The sequence below is a fragment of the Maniola hyperantus genome, chromosome 1 (assembly GCF_902806685.2).
Source record: "Maniola hyperantus chromosome 1, iAphHyp1.2, whole genome shotgun sequence".
Taxonomy (NCBI): domain Eukaryota; kingdom Metazoa; phylum Arthropoda; class Insecta; order Lepidoptera; family Nymphalidae; genus Maniola; species Maniola hyperantus.
The window spans coordinates 9,715,640-9,733,675 of NC_048536.1; the positions used below are offsets into that span (position 1 = coordinate 9,715,640).

Genomic DNA, 18,036 nt, shown 5'->3' on the forward strand with positions numbered 1-18,036 from the left:
GACTGCTGTGCACGCAGTCAGTCATTCAGCGACATTGCACTCGCGGCCACATTGCTCGACGGCCCGAGACAATCGCACAAAAACTGTGTGCATCTGATAGAAACGATCTGTGATATAGTGTTAAGATACCTACATGCAATAACTGAAAGTGAAAAGCAATAAAGTGAAACCTGTTGGATATTATAACGGCACCTCACCATTTGTAAGCTTTATTATACTTAGCGCTTTTGTTTTACTGTAGAACCATTAGGATGCAGGAAAAACATAACACTTAAGTAAGCAGCAATTAGTTTAGTTAATAAAATTGTGATACCTACTTATAATATGAGAGACCACATTCCAACAATTTATTTAGTTTTCTGTGTTCTAAGGACAACACATTGTATTATAAATGGAGAAAGTTTCTCTCCACTAAAAGGTATAAATATCCTCTACCGCCGTAATAGAATCTTGATAACATTTAGATAGGTACCTAGGTAAGGTAGGTACATTTGAAACTAGAACCTATTAAATTATAGTTGATAAGAATAATGATACAGATGCTATTAATAAACAATGAAATAATGAAGTTAAGACAATTGATGAAACACGTTTACCATATTAGGTCAAAAATAATTCCGCCCACGCAAATAAGTAGATACCTGCCTTAGTTATACTTAATGTTGTCGTAACAGTGAGTCAGAGAAGCCTGGAGACACAAGGACGGTGAGATCAGTGTGTGGAAACAGTTTGCATGTGAATTCAATAGCAGCATTACAATACCCACGACACCTGTTCATCTGTTATTAACATTCCTATTGAACACCGAATCTTATTGTTCCTCTCATTAATCTAATCGTCTCACACATTAAAATTAACGTTTGTCTGTCTTTATATTGGTTACCTATAGACTTTAAACTTTGAAAATATGCTGCCGGTGCTTGCGTGAAGGCTTCTGACATATTATTATTATGTAGTAACTAGCATCAACGCAAATAAGTAGCGCACGAGTCCCATTGCAACTCATGCGGGAATTTGCTATAGATTTTTATGCAAATAACTTAGAACTATTTTAACTGCTTAATTTAAATTTTTATACAGCAATCAAAACATAATGTACCTAGTAGGTACGATTCTTGCAATATTATACTAAGTGTAATGATTAATCACCAGCGACCTCCCTGGTGCAGTGGTAAGCGCTGTGGTCTTGTTGTTGTTAGTGGGAGGTCCCGGGTTCGATTCCCGGCAGGGGTTTGGAATTTTATAATTTCTGGTCTGATTTGGTGGGAGGCTTCGGCCGTGGCTAGTTACCGCCCGGTCGGCAAAGCCGTGCCGCCGCCCGCCAAGCGATTTAGCGTTCCGGTACGATGCCATATAGAAACCAAAGGTAGAACCAATGGGTTTAGTAAAAACTGCCATACCCCTTCCAGGTTAGCCCGCATCCATCTTAGATTGCATCATCACCTACCACTAGGTGATATTGCAATCACGGGCTAACTTGTATCTGAAAATTAAAAAAGCAATAAGGGTTTCGCATGGTTACAGCATGCATCGAAAGTAATTCATTTTACACTATTGTAATCAACATTTTCTAAAGATAAAAAATACAGACCGTACATACGGCCTGTCCTTACTCCTAACACTAATCATTATCCCTACCTATACTAAGTATAAGATATAGATTTATATACGGTTGAATTTATATTCGTAATCAAGTTTTTCAGGAGTGATCGTCCAAACTACGGAATTTCATTTCAAGAAACTATTCTCAATTCTCATTTAAGTATAAAATGTCTATTTTTTGATTATATTAATTAATCCTACCTACTAGTAAGGGGATATATAGGTATGTGTTTTTGAAATAACGAATGTTTACTAGGTACCTATTTAGGTGCTTAAAAGTAGAATAAAGAATTCTCATTCAGCTTCTACAGTTCTCAGTTCAACAGACTTTCTATTTATTTCAGTAAAATGATGCACAAAGTAGCACTAACATGCTGTTTAGCAGTTCTTATTGCATCTGGAATTGTACAAAGGTAAGTTAAAAAAAAACTTATTATGGTAAACATTCAACTGCTAGGTAATTTATAATTCGAATGCCTGCAGTATAGGGGCCGAATGTAATGAATATCGACCTTTAGAAGGAGATAGCAAAGTAGAGCACTATCGCTGTCGTTGAGACCGACAAAACGTCATATATATGTATGAGTGACAGAGACAACGCTCTCTGCTGAAGCTGAAATGTCATTCTAAACGTCGATGTACATTACTTTCGGCTGCGTACTGTACCTAGTAGTTTGGTAGCACCTACGTTACTAGTATGGTCTAAAGCAAATCTTAAAAGGTCTATGCATAGACCTTATAAGATTTGCTTTAGACCATACCATGGGGATTTACACATGTGTAAATCCCCAAATTTCAATTTTGCAACGGGCATGTGGACTAGATTTGTCCATGTTATACGACTGTAGTTTACCAGTTTTATCTCAACATAGAACTTTAAAGATGGTACTTGTAGTTCGATGCACAGCTTCAGCACATATGTATTTTGCCACACATCTTAGTCGCATTGTTTTTATTAACAGTATTTCTCGTGATTTCTAACAGTATCTTACTATTATTGTAAGCAATTACGTTGCACCACATTTGTTGTAGGTAGGATCTTTACTGATAGGTACTGTAGTTAACGGAAATGTTCTATTGTTTACTATACCCTACATATACCCTAGCACACACTCACACACGCATACACACACACATACAATCATACACACACTGTTGTAATTTTATTTTATTATTGTATATACCTACATTTATTCTAACTCTATTCTGTTAAAATAGTTTAATTATAATTTTAAGTAATCTCTTTTGGCCTTCTGTTATACCTAGATTTAAATTTAAATAATAATTATGTATTTACGCTGTTGATTACTTTCAAATAAACAAAATAAAAAATAAAAATATAAGTATAGGTACAACGACAATGCTTATTTTATCGTCCTCAATATTTTCTTCTATTCACAATAAGTGCAATTCTGTGCTAAAGAAGACTCTTTAGCACAGAATTGCAGGGTTTCAGCAACCTAAACAAAAATCATTACACCACTTTTATCAAGTTGACTCCGAAAAATTAATATTTAAAATTCATATTTTTTGTTTTAGCGTATCAATATTGGGTCCAAAGTTGTTAAGGCCACACGGAAACTATAAAATATCAATAGCTGGAGGATCTCGTGCACACAATCTATACGTAGCTATAGAAGGAAAAAGATCTACTGGAGAGCAATTTTCACAAGGAAGAGTAGTGCAAGTCCCAGCAGCCGCTTCTAGGCTTGTAGACCTCGAGGTAAGGATTGCTATATCCCCTTTTTGCAATACAATCATTCCATTAAGACGGCATTATTTTTGGATGCCTATGACATTCGTAGGTTTGATGACTTCCAGCCTCCCGAACAAGCCGGATTCCGAAAAGGCTTAAGTACCATTAGATCACATCCACACGTTGCAGCAGTTATACAGAAGACAAGAGCATGATCGGCCACTTTGCTTGGCAATTGTGGACTATGAGAAAGACTTCGATTCGGTGGAAACTTAGGCTGTGTTGAGGTCTTTACAGAGATGTCGGATCGACTACCGGTATACCGGTATATACGCTTATACGAAAACGCCACCATGTCAGTCCGTATACAGGACCAGACTACAAGACCAATCCAATAGCAGCGGGGTGTACGACAGAGAGACGTTAACTCTCGAAAGCTCTTTATCGCAGCAGCTTTGGAAGACATCTTTAAACTTCTGGATTGGCATTAACATCATCACTCACCTTCGATTTGCCGATGACATAGTCGATATTGCAGAGACTCCCGGAAGACCTCAATATAATGCTCAATGACCTTGGCAGAGCTTCTCAACAGGTGGGCCTAAAAATGAACATGAGTAAGACGAAAATCACGTCGAATACTTATGTCCCGCCCCACTCAGTAAGGAGCACTGCACTCGAAATTGTAGACAAGTAGGTATATACACCTAGGACACACAATCCAGTTGTGTAGGTCCAATTTTTTCAGCCGCTGAATCCAACTTGGCTGGGCAGCATTCAGGAAGCTTCGAGATGTGTTCTTGTCCAACATTACGCAGTGCTTGGAAACCACAGTCTTCGAACAGTGCGTGTTGTCATTGATGACATATGGATCCGAGGCATGGTCGCTAACTATGGACCTCATAAGAAAGCTCAGTCACTCAGCGGGCGATGGAGAGAGCTATGCTTGGACTTTCTCTATGTGATCAAATCAGAAATGAGGATATCCATAGGAGAACTAGAGTAACCGACATAGCTAGGGCAATGGCAAATCCCTGCAAGAGACATGTCCAGCAGTGTTGATGATGATGATGATGATGACATTCGGCTAGCAAGTAGCGACCAAGTAATGAAGATGTGTCTAGTAGGCACGCTCGTGTTCAGACAAGTTACCATTTAAACTAACCCAAATAAGGCCATCCTTAAAAACCTAGCGGGTTTACTGTCATGGCTAGTGTAAATAAAGAACATGTAATTCAGCTATCAGGATAAGGAAAAACATTTAAAATGTGATGGCGTCATTAGTGCAACGACTGCAGTGGAACATGAATATTCTATAACTAGCCAACATTATACTACATACTTAGGCACCTACCAGTATTAAAAATCCATACACAGAATAGTATAGTAGGAACAATACATTTCAATGTGTATTTTAAAACCACACACTAAAAAATTAAAAATACCACGTATTTTTAGTGTGTACTAAGAAATTAAGCATGACACATGAATCACGATTTTCATGGTGAGTCACAACTCTACCTATATTTTAAGCATTTATATAACCCTAGCTTCAATAAGACGGTGATACAAATATTAGGTAGGAGTGGTACCTAGTCGTTATGAAAATGAGACACATACCTACGTAATCTATGGAGTTCTGCCTATACCGCTCATGGAAGGTTCTTTATTTGATACTGTCGTGGAAAGCAGATATCCTTATCTTATCCTAACAATAACTATAATATAGCTTTACTTGATCCTACATTACCAGATCATGTTCCCTGGAATTAGCAGCTGTAAAGTCTACTTAAACTTGTATGATCCATGATAATATTTGCTGATAGGTATGCACGTTCCTTCCAGCGAGGTCCACAAATACTTATTTTGGACGATCCACAGAGATTTTGTTAGAGCTTCCTGCGATTTTCTTATTTACATGTTCACGACTTTCATTCTTTTCGATACATCAGTAAATTCAGTACCTACCTCTATAATGCACTCTACATGATTTCATTTTTTAGTTTATTTACAAATTCCACTGTAGGTAACAAACTGACTTTTTCGGATAGGTGGATAAAGACTGGCAATAAGTAGGCATCAATTACCTACGTAGGTACTTACGTAATATCACGGTACATAGGTAGAGATCGTTGCGTGCGTAATATTAAACTGACGACCAATTATTTTGGCTTTGTGAGTCGCATAACGGCCTAAGTAAGAAAATGAAAAAAAATCGCCAGAGATAAATACTTTATTGTATCTTACACTGCACGAAATAATTACCAAAGCCTCACAATAATAATTATTCTTCCTACAGATCGGCGATCCAGGACCTGGGCAATACAAACTCGTAGCACGGTCTACGTCAGGGCCTCTGTTCGCGTCTTCAGCACCTCTGATCTACCAGCCGAGAAGTTTCTGTGTTTTCGTACAGACAGACAAACGAGTGTATCAACCTAGAGATACAGTTAACTTTAGAGTTATAGCTTTAGACAAGTAAGTACAGAACAGACTTTTTTATTTAAGCACCTAATAGTCAGCGAAGTAGGTAACATTATCCTAAGATGTTTAATGATTAGGCAATGTCGTGTCAATGATTTTAAGAACAAGGTTATGAAAAGGAAGAAGGATAAAGTAACTATATCAAACTGGGCCTGCCTATTTATTTGGATCTACAACCTTATAATAAAACTAACTTGTCTAAGTATTAGATGATGCCCGCGACTTCGTCCGCATGGATTTAGTTTTTAAAAAAAGTTAATTTTATGGAAAAAAGAATATTCTCTTTGAAGGACCGCTGTTATACAACAATTTACCTAAAATAATTACAAAAAGCAAAAGTTTTGCTATATTTAAAAAACTACTGATCGAACATTTACAAAAAACCTAAATGAATACCTATGTTAATGTGACCAGTATTGTAACCGTATGAATGTTCTGTCCCGCTAATTCTTTTACTACCTACCTACATAATTATTTTTTGTAACATTAATGTTAGATATTAAGTAGGTACTAGATAGTGACACTTAGATACCATGTACATACCATTAATTTAAGTAATTAATTTAATGTAAACAGTAATTCTCGATATATAAGTGAACTGTTGTGTTCTTAATTGAGAAATAAATGTATTTAAACCGAAAAACCCGTAGGAACTCTTTGATTTTCTGGAATCAAAAGTAGCCTATGTCCTTCGCCGGGAAATTTGGTACAAGCTATGTCTGTACCAAATTTAATCAAAATCGGTTAAACGGATGGGCCGTGAAAAGCTAGCAGACAGACAGACAGACAGATACACTTCCGCATCTATAATATGTATTAATGTTATAATATTATTTATTAATATGGATAAGATGTTAACGATTTCTTCAAGACGAAAGAAGTAATTCATCAATTCTTACAAACGTTTCGTTAATCAGAAGCAGCTTCCGTGTCCGAGGAAATAAAAAACTCAGAACATTAACACACATTGTAAACACTTTCGATTGTAACTCCACGAGCGGTAGGTACAAAAGTGTTCGCACGCTAAGATTACGTGAGATGATGGCGCGGTCGTCGACCTGCGGCGGTTGGGTTACATTTCTTGATTCTTCCGACATCTTTTATTTACTGTGCTTGCACTATATAAAATTTCTCATGCGGTATACTCCTGTCCAAACTACAAATAGTAGCCCTGGTCGTATTAAATGATTCGCACATAGTGAATGCTGTAGATAAGCCTGTATAGAATAAAGTGTTATTTTGAAGTTCTTTGTCTCAGTACCCATGAAATAAGAAGAGTTTGTTTAGGAACTGGGAATGTCTAACGTAGTGCTTGAAGTAGGTATCTAGAGTACGCAGCAGAAAGTAATGTACATCGACCTTCAAAAGGAGATAGCAGATTTGTAGAGCATTGTCTCTGTCGTTGAGACCCACAAAACGTCATATAGGTTTGAGCGACAGAGACAATTCGCTCTACAAAGCGGAAATGTCATTCTAAAATCTAAAGGCCAATGTATTGCTATTACTTTAGTAGTACATTACTAAGTACATTACTTTCTGCCGCGTACTGTAGTTTTCGACCTTTCTTATCCAATTTAAGTTTCAAATTAATTCTTAAAAACTGGTAACCTTCCTCGCAGATACCTGCTGCCGTTATCAGGGACGGTGGATATAAGCATCTTGGATACCGGCGGATCTCCGGTCCGGCAGTGGGCATCCGTTCCACTCGACAGAGGCCTGTTCGCTGAGGAATTGTTGCTTGCAGATGAACCCGCACTTGGGCAATGGACTATTCAAGTAAATCTTATCAATTTATAAAAGGAAAAGCCGACTAACTGACTGATTGATCTATCAACGCACAGCTCAAACTACTGGACGGATCGGGCTGAAATTCACCATGCAGATGGCTGTTATGACGTAGACATCCGCTAAGAAAGGATTTTTAAAAAAATTACCCTTAAGGGGGTAAAATAGGGGTTTGAAATATGTGTAGTCCACGTGAATGAAGTCTTGAGCATAAGCTAATTTTACCTTACTAGTGTGTCTATAAGAATTTTGCAAAACCTCTGATCCAATCCAATGAATGATTTAATAGGCTAGGCTTATACGTTGACGTCTAACGCCTATTCACATAAGATGGCTACTTACATAAAGACCCAATCAAATAAAAAAACTTTAATCGAAAGCCGTGAAAGGTTTTTAATTTCAAACCGGATCGATTCTTTTAACCTCTGCAATTATATTTTTATTAACAAGATGACCTTAACTGATACATTATTGGTAGAACAAAGAAATCATAGTGTGAAGTGAATGTTAAGACCACATTATATTAATTAATACGAATACAGTCACTATACAGTTTGATTACACAAAGGCACCTAACAATTTTGTTTATGGTTTAGGTAGAGGCGCGTGGTCAAAAGTACACCAGGCAGATAATGGTGGCTGATTATGTGTTACCAAAGTTTGAAATGGATATGCAGATGCCGAAAGAAATATTATTTAGCGAAGGGCGATTTAATATTAACGTAACTGCCAGGTAACATACTGATCCTATACAAAAATAAAAGAATTGAAAAGAATGAAACTTTAACTGACAAAAGCAATAACTGTGACGAAAAAACTAGAACTAAGTATTTCTAGTTCCCGGTATATAACTGCTCTACTTCGTTTTAATATTATATCTAACTGTGCGAATTGCGATACTATCTGACTAGTGGAAACCGAGTTAAGAGTTAAGTACGAGTTACGACGACGGACGGGTAGATTTAGAATGAGATAAGGAAATATTGTGGCTAATTCCATTGTACACAATCTCTAAACTAAACTAAAATGGCACGTCTAAATCTATTGCTATCTCTTTCATAATGTTGCTTGAGGAAAAGGATAGCATTAGATTTAGATCTGTTAATTTAGTTTAGTTTAGAGATTGTGTACTAGAGAATCGGCCCCAATATTTTACAATATACTTTTGGACTAGCAAAGGCCGAAATTTATTTTATTTTTATTTTTTCATGTAGGAATGTACCAAAATTGTAGTTATTTACGAAGTGTTTCAAAAATTCTGAGTCGACCAATGTTTCAATCATAAGTACAAGATTGGTATTTACGTAGAAAGTTCAATTTGAGTTGACGACCTCTCTCCCTGACCTTCCCAGTGGTAAGCGCTGTGGTCTTATTAGTGGGAGGTCCCAGGTTCGATTCCTGGCAAGGGCTTGGAATTTTATAATTTCTATATTTCTGGTCTGGTCTGGTGGGAGGCTTCGGCCGTGACTAGTTACCACCCTACCGGCAAAGCCGTGCCCGGTGCGCCTAGCGATTTAGCGTCCCGGTACGATGCCGTGTAGAAACCAAAGGGGCATGGGTTTAATAAAAACTGTCGTACCCCTTCCTGGTTAGCCCGCTTCCATCTAAGACTGCATCATCACTTACTACCAAGTGAGATTGCAGCCAAGGGCTAACTTGTATCTGAATAAAAAAAATGTTTTATACTTATCCGTCAACTTGTAGCTTTATATTTAACTAGTATTTTGCTCGCTGCTCGAGCTGCTAAAGCAGCTCTCGAGGTCTATAATGGCCATTTTGAATAATAAAATTTTTTGTATGAAAAAATAAATTCCGCCATTTTGAATTTTTTTTCCACCCATCGAGTAGACCTTGGGATCCTGATCATCTCTTGCCAAGAAACCACTCTTCCATCTTTCATACCCTCCGAGATGGACGCCGATGAAATTTGTATGGCGGCCATCTTTTTTTCACAATTTTGAATTTTTTTTCAAATTTTTGGCAATTGGATGAGGTTTCGAATGACATTTGGTCGAGCACCTCCCACCTATCTTCAATACCTTGAGCGTGCCCTTCACCCGTCTCCGAAATCCTCAATCATCAGCTCCCTCCATGTGTTGCCCTAAAGGAATCTTTGTCTTCTATACGAAAGTATTAGTGAAAAAAAAAAGTTTCATACAAAATTTTACAGGAGGAAATTTTTTGAAAATCTCGGCCGCCATCTTGTTTTTCTAATTTTTTACACTTTTTCTAAAAATCGTTTGCTAATGTCTAAAATAACTGCAAGTTTAAACAAAATCGGTTGGAAAACAAAAAAGTTACAAAAGTCAGGTCGGCCGCCATCTTGTTTTTCTGAAATGTCATAATTTTTCCCTAGTCGAATCCCACTTCTGAACATATCTCCCATACATTATTATATCATTTTCTATCTCTTTCTAGGAGAACAATTATGTCAATCAGTGAGTGAGTGGTAATTGAGCTATATATAGTATAACTAGTATTTTGCTCGCTGCTCGAGCTGCTAAAGCAGCTCTCGAGGTCTATAATGGCCATTTTGAACAATTTAAAAAAAGTTTTAAATTTTGTATGAAAAAATAAATTCCGCCATTTTGAATTTTTTTTCCACCCATCGAGTAGACCTTGGGATCCTGATCATCTCTTGCCAAGAAACCACTCTTCCATCTTTCATACCCTCCGAGATGGACGCCGATGAAATTTGTATGGCGGCCATCTTTTTTTCACAATTTTGAATTTTTTTTCAAATTTTTGGCAATTGGATGAGGTTTCGAATGACATTTGGTCGAGCACCTCCCACCTATCTTCAATACCTTGAGCGTGCCCTTCACCCGTCTCCGAAATCCTCAATCATCAGCTCCCTCCATGTGTTGCCCTAAAGGAATCTTTGTCTTCTATACGAAAGTATTAGTGAAAAAAAAAAGTTTCATACAAAATTTTACAGGAGGAAATTTTTTGAAAATCTCGGCCGCCATCTTGTTTTTCTAATTTTTTACACTTTTTCTAAAAATCGTTTGCTAATGTCTAAAATAACTGCAAGTTTAAACAAAATCGGTTGGAAAACAAAAAAGATACAAAAGTCAGGTCGGCCGCCATCTTGTTTTTCTGAAATGTCATAATTTTTCCCTACTCGAATCCCACTTCTGAACATATCTCCCATACATTATTATATCATTTTCTATCTCTTTCTAGGAGAACAATTATGTCAATGAGTCAGTCAGTCAGTGGTAATTGAGCTATATATAGTATAATAACTAGTATTTTGCTCGCTGCTCGAGCTGCTAAAGCAGCTCTCGAGGTCTATAATCGCAATTTTGAATAATAAAAAAATTTGTATGAAAAAATAAATTCCGCCATTTTGAATTTTTTTTCAATCCATCGAGTAGACCTTCGGATCCTGATCATCTCTTGCCAAGAAACCACTCTTCCATCTTTCATACCCTCCGAGATGGACGCGGATGAAATTTGTATGGCGGCCATCTTTTTTTCGGAATTTTAAAAAAAATTTCAAATTTTTGGCAATTGGATGAGGTTTCGAATGACATTTGCTCGAGCACCTCCCACCTATCTTCAATACCCTAAGCGTGCCCTTCACCCGTCTCCGAAATCCTCAATCATCAGCTCCCTCCATATGTTGCCCTAAAGGAATCTTTGTCTTCTATATGAAACCGTGATTGAAAAAAAAAAGTTTCATACAAAATTTTACAGGAGGGAATTTTTTGAAAATCTCGGCCGCCATCTTGTTTTTCAAATTTTTTTCACTTTTTCTAAAAACCGTTTACTAATATCTTCAATTGTTGCAAGTTGTAACAAAATCGGTTGGAAAACAAAAAAGTTACAAAAGTCAGGTCGGCCGCCATCTTGTTTTTCTGAAATGTCATAATTTTTCCCTAGTCGAATCCCACTTCTGAACATATCTCCCATACATTATTATATCATTTTCTATCTCTTTCTAGGAGAACAATTATGTCAATCAGTGAGTGAGTGGTAATTGAGCTATATATAGTATAACTAGTATTTTGCTCGCTGCTCGAGCTGCTAAAGCAGCTCTCGAGGTCTATAATGGCCATTTGAACAATTTTAAAAAAAGTCATACAAAAATAAATTCCGCCATTTTGAATTTTTTTTCCATCCATCGAGTAGACCTTCGGATCCTGATCATCTCTTGCCAAGAAACCACTCTTCCATCTTTGATACCCTCCGAGATGGACGCCGATGAAATTTGTATGGCGGCCATCTTTTTTTCGGAATTTTGAATTTTTTTCCAAATTTTTGGCAATTGGACGAGGTTTCGAATGACATTTGGTCGAGCACCTCCCACCTATCTTCAATACCCTAAGCGTGCCCTTCACCCGTCTCCGAAATCCTCAATCATCAGCTCCCTCCATGTGTTGCCCTAAAGGAATCTTTGTCTTCTGTACGAAAGTATTAGTGAAAAAAAAAAGTTTCATACAAAATTTTACAGGAGGATTTTTTTTGAAAATCTCGGCCGCCATCTTGTTTTTCCAATTTTTTTCACTTTTTCTAAAAATCGTTTGCTAACATCTAAAATAACTGCAAGTTTAAACAAAATCGGTTGGAAAACAAAAAAGTTACAAAAGTCAGGTCGGCCGCCATCTTGTTTTTCTGAAATGTCATAATTTTTCCCTACTCGAATCCCACTTCTGAACATATCTCCCATACATTATTATATCATTTTCTATCTCTTTCTAGGAGAACAATTATGTCAATCAGTGAGTGAGTGGTAATTGAGCTATATATAGTATTAAATAACAAAACAATCTTTTTCCATCTTTCAACAAAGAATTTCTTGCCTTAACACCATACTCGCATACCTAATTTCTTTAAGAGAAAGCCTCCTTTGTGTACAAAGCAGCTTATAATTTTAATTCAATACTGAGTCGGGCACGTCGAACATAATTACCGGCTTATGGAACACAAGCAAATAATTTGATTGTGAATATTCTTATTGTTTTAACTCGATTTGAGAAGATGGGAAAAATTGTTTTATTATAAGTATTTCATTGGCATCTTCATTGGTAATAATAACTTTCTAATATTGCTTATTGAATTATATTTTATAATAAGAATGTGGTAAAAATGTCTCCAGTTATTTGTAAAACTGCGAGTGAAAAATCTAATCTCTAAAACTTTCGAATCATTTAACGATACCAGAGTAAACTATCGGCCTACAGATATGCCGGAACGATGTAACCGGCAAATATCAATTAATCAAATCCTATTCGCAGACATTTCAATGGCCTCCCTGTGAAAGGTGAACTGACCATTTCAGCATACGCTGTATTCTTCTCGGGGCTATTACAACCTGTATTCTCTACTCCTGCTCGAAAAGTAGTAGACTTTAACGGTCAGGCGAATATTGTATACGATCTCAAAACAGACTTGGATCTAGCTGAAGACGCTGCAAGACCTTTGGTTGTAGAAGCAGTGTTAGAAGAAAATAATACGCTGATAAAACAAAATATAACATCAAGAATTCTACTACTAAGGACTCCATACAGACTTAAGGTCACAGCTCCAGACCGATTCAAACCTACTTTGCCTTATAATGTCCAGGTAAGATGTGCGTGACTCAAAGAAAGGTTATATCTATTAAAGCAATGCCGTCAAATGCTCATTATTTTTAGCCTAAGTATTAATTGATAAATTATGCCTGTATTTAAATCGTGCAAGAATACCTAACAATCTAATCAATATTCATCGGAATTAAGATGCAGTATAGATATATTTAACATACAACTATATACAATATATATAAATAGTATATTACGATGCATTTACGGATAATACTACAGATATACCTACACTTTATATTTACTTTACTTTCAGATAGAATTAGTAAACTCGACTGGTCACACAATAAATACGGCAGGCGATGTTGTTGTCGAAAGGTTTTGGGATGACGGAGCTCCTGTTAATGCAACAACTGTAAAATTAAACAAAGGTGTTGCAAAATATACTTACACACCAGATGTAGCTCATACTAACTCAACGCTTAATTTAGTAGTAAGTTATATTTTTCTCGTGCATAAAAAAAGTTTAGTAGACCTGATCACCTTATTGATATAACTTATTGATTTTAACAGATAAAGTATAACGAAATATCAGAAAGAATTGTGAATGTACAAAAAAGCATGGAAAAGGGTGGACAGTATTTGACCATAGAAGTGATATCTCGTGATACTGGAGCAGGTGATGAAATGCGTGCACAAATAACTGCAACTGAGACGATGGATCTCGTGCACTACGTTGTCATTGGCAGAGGAGATATTCTTGTCGTGAAGACTTTGGAAGTAAGTTTTTCCTGATGTGTTCAAATTCTCAATTCTCAATTCAAACTATCAATTTTTATTACTTACAGTACCGTACCTACGAAATAGTGTTCTTTGATCAAGCAAAACAACACGCATTTTCTTCATTTTGGAGCAATATGATGAACTCTTTTTTTAGCTTCTTTCACATAGAGATAAATATTTACAGTTGAGTCCAGCACGTCGCAGCGTTGACGTATCAGTGCCTGTAACAGCGGCTATGGCACCAGGTTGCATACTTCTCGCTTGGTACCCGCGACTGGCAGGAGATTCCGTGATTTCTGCTGCAGTGTATGCCCCGCAAAGAGAAATGTTACAACATAAGGTAGGTAGTATCCTGCAAGAAAATTTGACCTTTGTACCTAACAAATTCTATTGGTCCGGCTAACCTACACTAAAAACTTGAAATTGATCAATAATTATTATTGTAACTCCTTAGTATGTTACCAATTTACTTTTGATTGACAGATCCTAATACTTTGCAACTATACAGTTTTTCAACTAATCTTAATGGATCTTGTTTAACTCTTTTGATAGTTCAGATTATATTATTAAACACAAATAAATTCAGCTCTACATTTGATTGCCAGGTATCAGTGACCTCAGCATCATCAGGTCAACTTCTTCGACCTAATGGTCTAGTGGAATTCCGTGTTTCGGGTGAAGCTGGTTCACAGGCTGCTTTACTTGGCAGTGACGAAAACGCTATCGTCACAGAACTAGTAAGAGAAAATGGTCTGGGCAGCGGACTTGATATGCACACGGTAAGTAAACTGTTGACTATAGTGACGTTACCAGAGCCCTATATTAAAATCTTGGCTTGACTTTAAATCATTAGTAATCTTCCTCTCAGAAAATTAAGGGAGTACACCTACTGACGTATTGACAGCACTACATTTAGACCTGTTAATTTAGTTTAGTTTAGAAATTGTGTACCAGAGAATTGGCCCCATTAGCTAATTAAATTCATCAAACTAAAAGAACACATAACGGGAAGATAATGAGGTCCTTGAATTGTTGGAGACCTTTTCAGATCGAACGAGAAGTAGAGAGTTTCACTGGACTGAAACACTCTCTATTCAAAAACGAAGACCATTTACCAAGCTTAGGACTGGATTTAGGAGGACGAAATTCTACAGACGTGTTTAGTGTAAGTACCTACAGCTACTCTTTTCTTTGGGTATATTTTGTTGATCAAAATCGAAAATAACTAATATTATAATAATTTTATTTTAGAATGCAGGAATGGTCCTTTTGACGGATGGCTTGGTCATTGCAAGTAACAATCAAGGTAAATTATTTTAAGATCATAGTTTCGTATTGTAGAACGATTAAGTTGTTCATCTATTACATCTATACTAATCCTAGCAATTAATCCTGAGTTATTTGTTGATTGTATCCGAATACAGAAAAGCTTTTAGCTCAGTAGGAGCGCCATTCCGAACCAATGGTAAATTATTTTGACGATTCCAATGCACTTTTAAAAATTAGAATTCTAATATTTGGGCAAATCATGTTTCAACAGAAGTAGCTGAAGGTCCAGAGACAGGCACTAGAGCGCCACAGGCGGGTCCATACGCGTTCAGCAGAGTGCCTCCCCCGCCCTCCCCGCGTTACTATCTCACACGAACACTTTCCCCACACGTCACCTGGATGTTCACAAATCTTACTATTGGGTATGAGTTATGACTTCTTTTATCTATACTCTATAGTATTAACAATTAGCGATTATAAGACAAACATTGTCTTGCATTGCATTGGTTAAAGTTTTCAACAATTTTCACATAGGACTTTCAAATCTTGAAAAATTGTTAAAAGGTTAAAAATATTTATTATACCTAATTATTTTGTCATAAGCGCCTTAAACACGTTTTAATAAACGGCAACTAGTGTTTTTAAATATTATTTATGCTAATCTTTTGTAGTTAGAGTGACACAGGGTTGGTCTCTAGCACCTTTATTGTTTATAATTTACATTGGCGCCTTATGCGCTTATCTTTTCATCATGATCAACCCATCGCCGGCTCACTACAGAACACGGGTCTCTTCTCAGAGTGAGAAGGGTTTTGGCCATAGTCTACCTACCACGCTGGCCACGTGCGAATTGTCAAACTTCACACACCTTTGAGATCATTATGGAGAACTCTCAGGCATGCAGGTTTCCTCACGATGTTTTCCCTCACCGTTAAAGCAAGTGATATTTTAATTGCTTAAAACGCGCATAACTCCGAAAAGTTAGAGGTCGAACTCCCGACCTCCGATTGGAAGGCGAACGTCCTAACCACTAGACTACCACAGAGTACTAGACTACCACAGCTTATCTTTTTACCTACACGTACTATTTTATGCAGCAATGATGGCGTTGGAACTCGAGAGCGCTGGTCACCAGTCACTCCGGGCGAATGGTCCGTGGGAGCTTTCGCAGTACATCCTACCCTGGGTCTGGGCATTGCCGCTCCCCGCAAAGTCACCACCGCCCTTCCCCTTTCCTTAACAGCAGAACTACCAGAAACCTTACAAAAAGGAGAAACAATAGCCGTGATTGTTACTTTGAAAAGTACCCTCACAGTTGACACATCCGTCGAAGTCACTTTCCATAATTCCGAGCAGTACTATGAATTTGAACCTTTGGAAAATAACATCGACTCTGCTAAAAGTGAGTATTATCTTTGTAACTACGAAATTTCTTTGTTTGGAAAATATCTAAGTATATTTTGATGTACCTAAACTCATGATAGTTGTGATCACCTAGGAATTTATTGAATATTTATTATAAGAATAGATGCTTAATATATTTCGAAAAAACTTATTTCTTGGATAATATTTCAAGCTAAGAAATTAAAAAATTAAACATTTCCACCCAGAAATTGAATTATATCGTCGATTGCGCGTGACGGTGCCAGCTCGGGGCTCCATAAGTACTGCATTCTTGGTGACTTCGGTCCGCAGCGGTGAAGCACCTATCATCATTGAGGCCAATGGCAACGGCGTCTCTGCATCGCTGTTCCGCATCATCAATGTTAAGGTAAATTAAAAATAATTATCTATGAACCTAACGGAATGAGTGGCCTAAATACTCATAATCCGTAATATACCTACTTAAATATAATATATTAATACGAAACTGTGTCTGTTTATCTTCTAGCTTTTCACGGTCCATCTGTTAAACAGATTTTGACAAAATCTGGTAAAGAAGCAGCTTGTACCACGAGATTTTTGAACAATCTAAACCTAAATTAACTACCTACTCAAAACTAAATTTTGGTCTGAAGTCACAATCTTTTTGGCTTTTATTTACATGCAACTGGACCTAAGAATTTAGAACACAAAATCTATTAGCGATGACCCCCAAACACGTTAGTTTATATCGCTGATTATCCCTTAATTGTTATCCACATTAAATTTTCCAATGACAATCCATTAAGTAGAATAATTATGTGCAATCATCTCAGTCATGATTATACACCGAATTAGTAACCTCTTATTCAGCTTTAATTATATCTACTACTTAGGTATTAAAGTAACTAGATAGGTAGATATCTACTCTTACCCAGTCAAAAATATTTGGAAATAATTCGATTGTAGGGTTTTATCTACATCTCTACATATTTTCATATCAAACCTCTTAAATTTTTATTCTAATTTGAACAGGATGGTTACATAGAAGACAATTGGTCCTGGGCACTGCTAGACGGTAGGAGAGGAGTGGCACGGGCCAATGTAACGTTAACTCCTGCAGCGGGCACTAAACTCGGATCCGTTTCATTAGAAGCTACTGGTGATTTGTTAGCCAACGCCTTGAGAGCACTGAAATCACCGGCCACTGTTGCTGCAGATGCCACGTATGCCTTGCGCCCATTAGCTCGTGCCTGCATCTTATTAGACTATCTTCAGGTAAAAATCTCTATAATATCTTTCATTGATATGAGTAAAGTGATAACAATGTATATTATAACCAAGTTTTAGAACAAGTAAATGTGTGGAGTCGAAACGTTGCTAGATTGCTTAAAAACATTGTTTCCAACTCTATAAAAATTTTGATTGACATGAAAACCTCTCATTTTAGTCATATCATCAAAGCAGGTAAGGACTATACCAACTTAGTCAAAAAAATTATGGTATCATAATTCCAATGAATATTTC

The 18,036-nt window shown here is 36.9% G+C and overlaps 1 protein-coding gene across 2 annotated transcripts in view; it reads left to right on the forward strand.

The window, feature by feature from the left end:
* Positions 1-18,036, forward strand: part of LOC117986565 (thioester-containing protein 1 allele S3-like) — a 24,949-nt gene continuing 6,913 nt past the window's right edge. The window contains exons 1-17 of one of the 2 annotated variants that reach the window (XM_034973414.2): positions 1-202; positions 1,947-2,015; positions 3,142-3,325; positions 5,598-5,776; positions 7,402-7,558; positions 8,164-8,300; positions 12,811-13,138; positions 13,412-13,588; positions 13,669-13,875; positions 14,063-14,218; positions 14,484-14,657; positions 14,927-15,043; positions 15,130-15,184; positions 15,419-15,569; positions 16,245-16,549; positions 16,758-16,918; positions 17,545-17,787. In XM_034973414.2, coding sequence (XP_034829305.1) covers positions 1,951-2,015; positions 3,142-3,325; positions 5,598-5,776; positions 7,402-7,558; positions 8,164-8,300; positions 12,811-13,138; positions 13,412-13,588; positions 13,669-13,875; positions 14,063-14,218; positions 14,484-14,657; positions 14,927-15,043; positions 15,130-15,184; positions 15,419-15,569; positions 16,245-16,549; positions 16,758-16,918; positions 17,545-17,787 — 2,796 coding nt within the window. In that variant the 5' untranslated portion in view covers positions 1-202; positions 1,947-1,950. Of the gene's footprint in view, positions 203-686; positions 706-1,946; positions 2,016-3,141; positions 3,326-5,597; positions 5,777-7,401; positions 7,559-8,163; positions 8,301-12,810; positions 13,139-13,411; positions 13,589-13,668; positions 13,876-14,062; positions 14,219-14,483; positions 14,658-14,926; positions 15,044-15,129; positions 15,185-15,418; positions 15,570-16,244; positions 16,550-16,757; positions 16,919-17,544; positions 17,788-18,036 lie in introns of those variants that run through there. The other variant, XM_069501214.1, reaches the window with a different exon arrangement.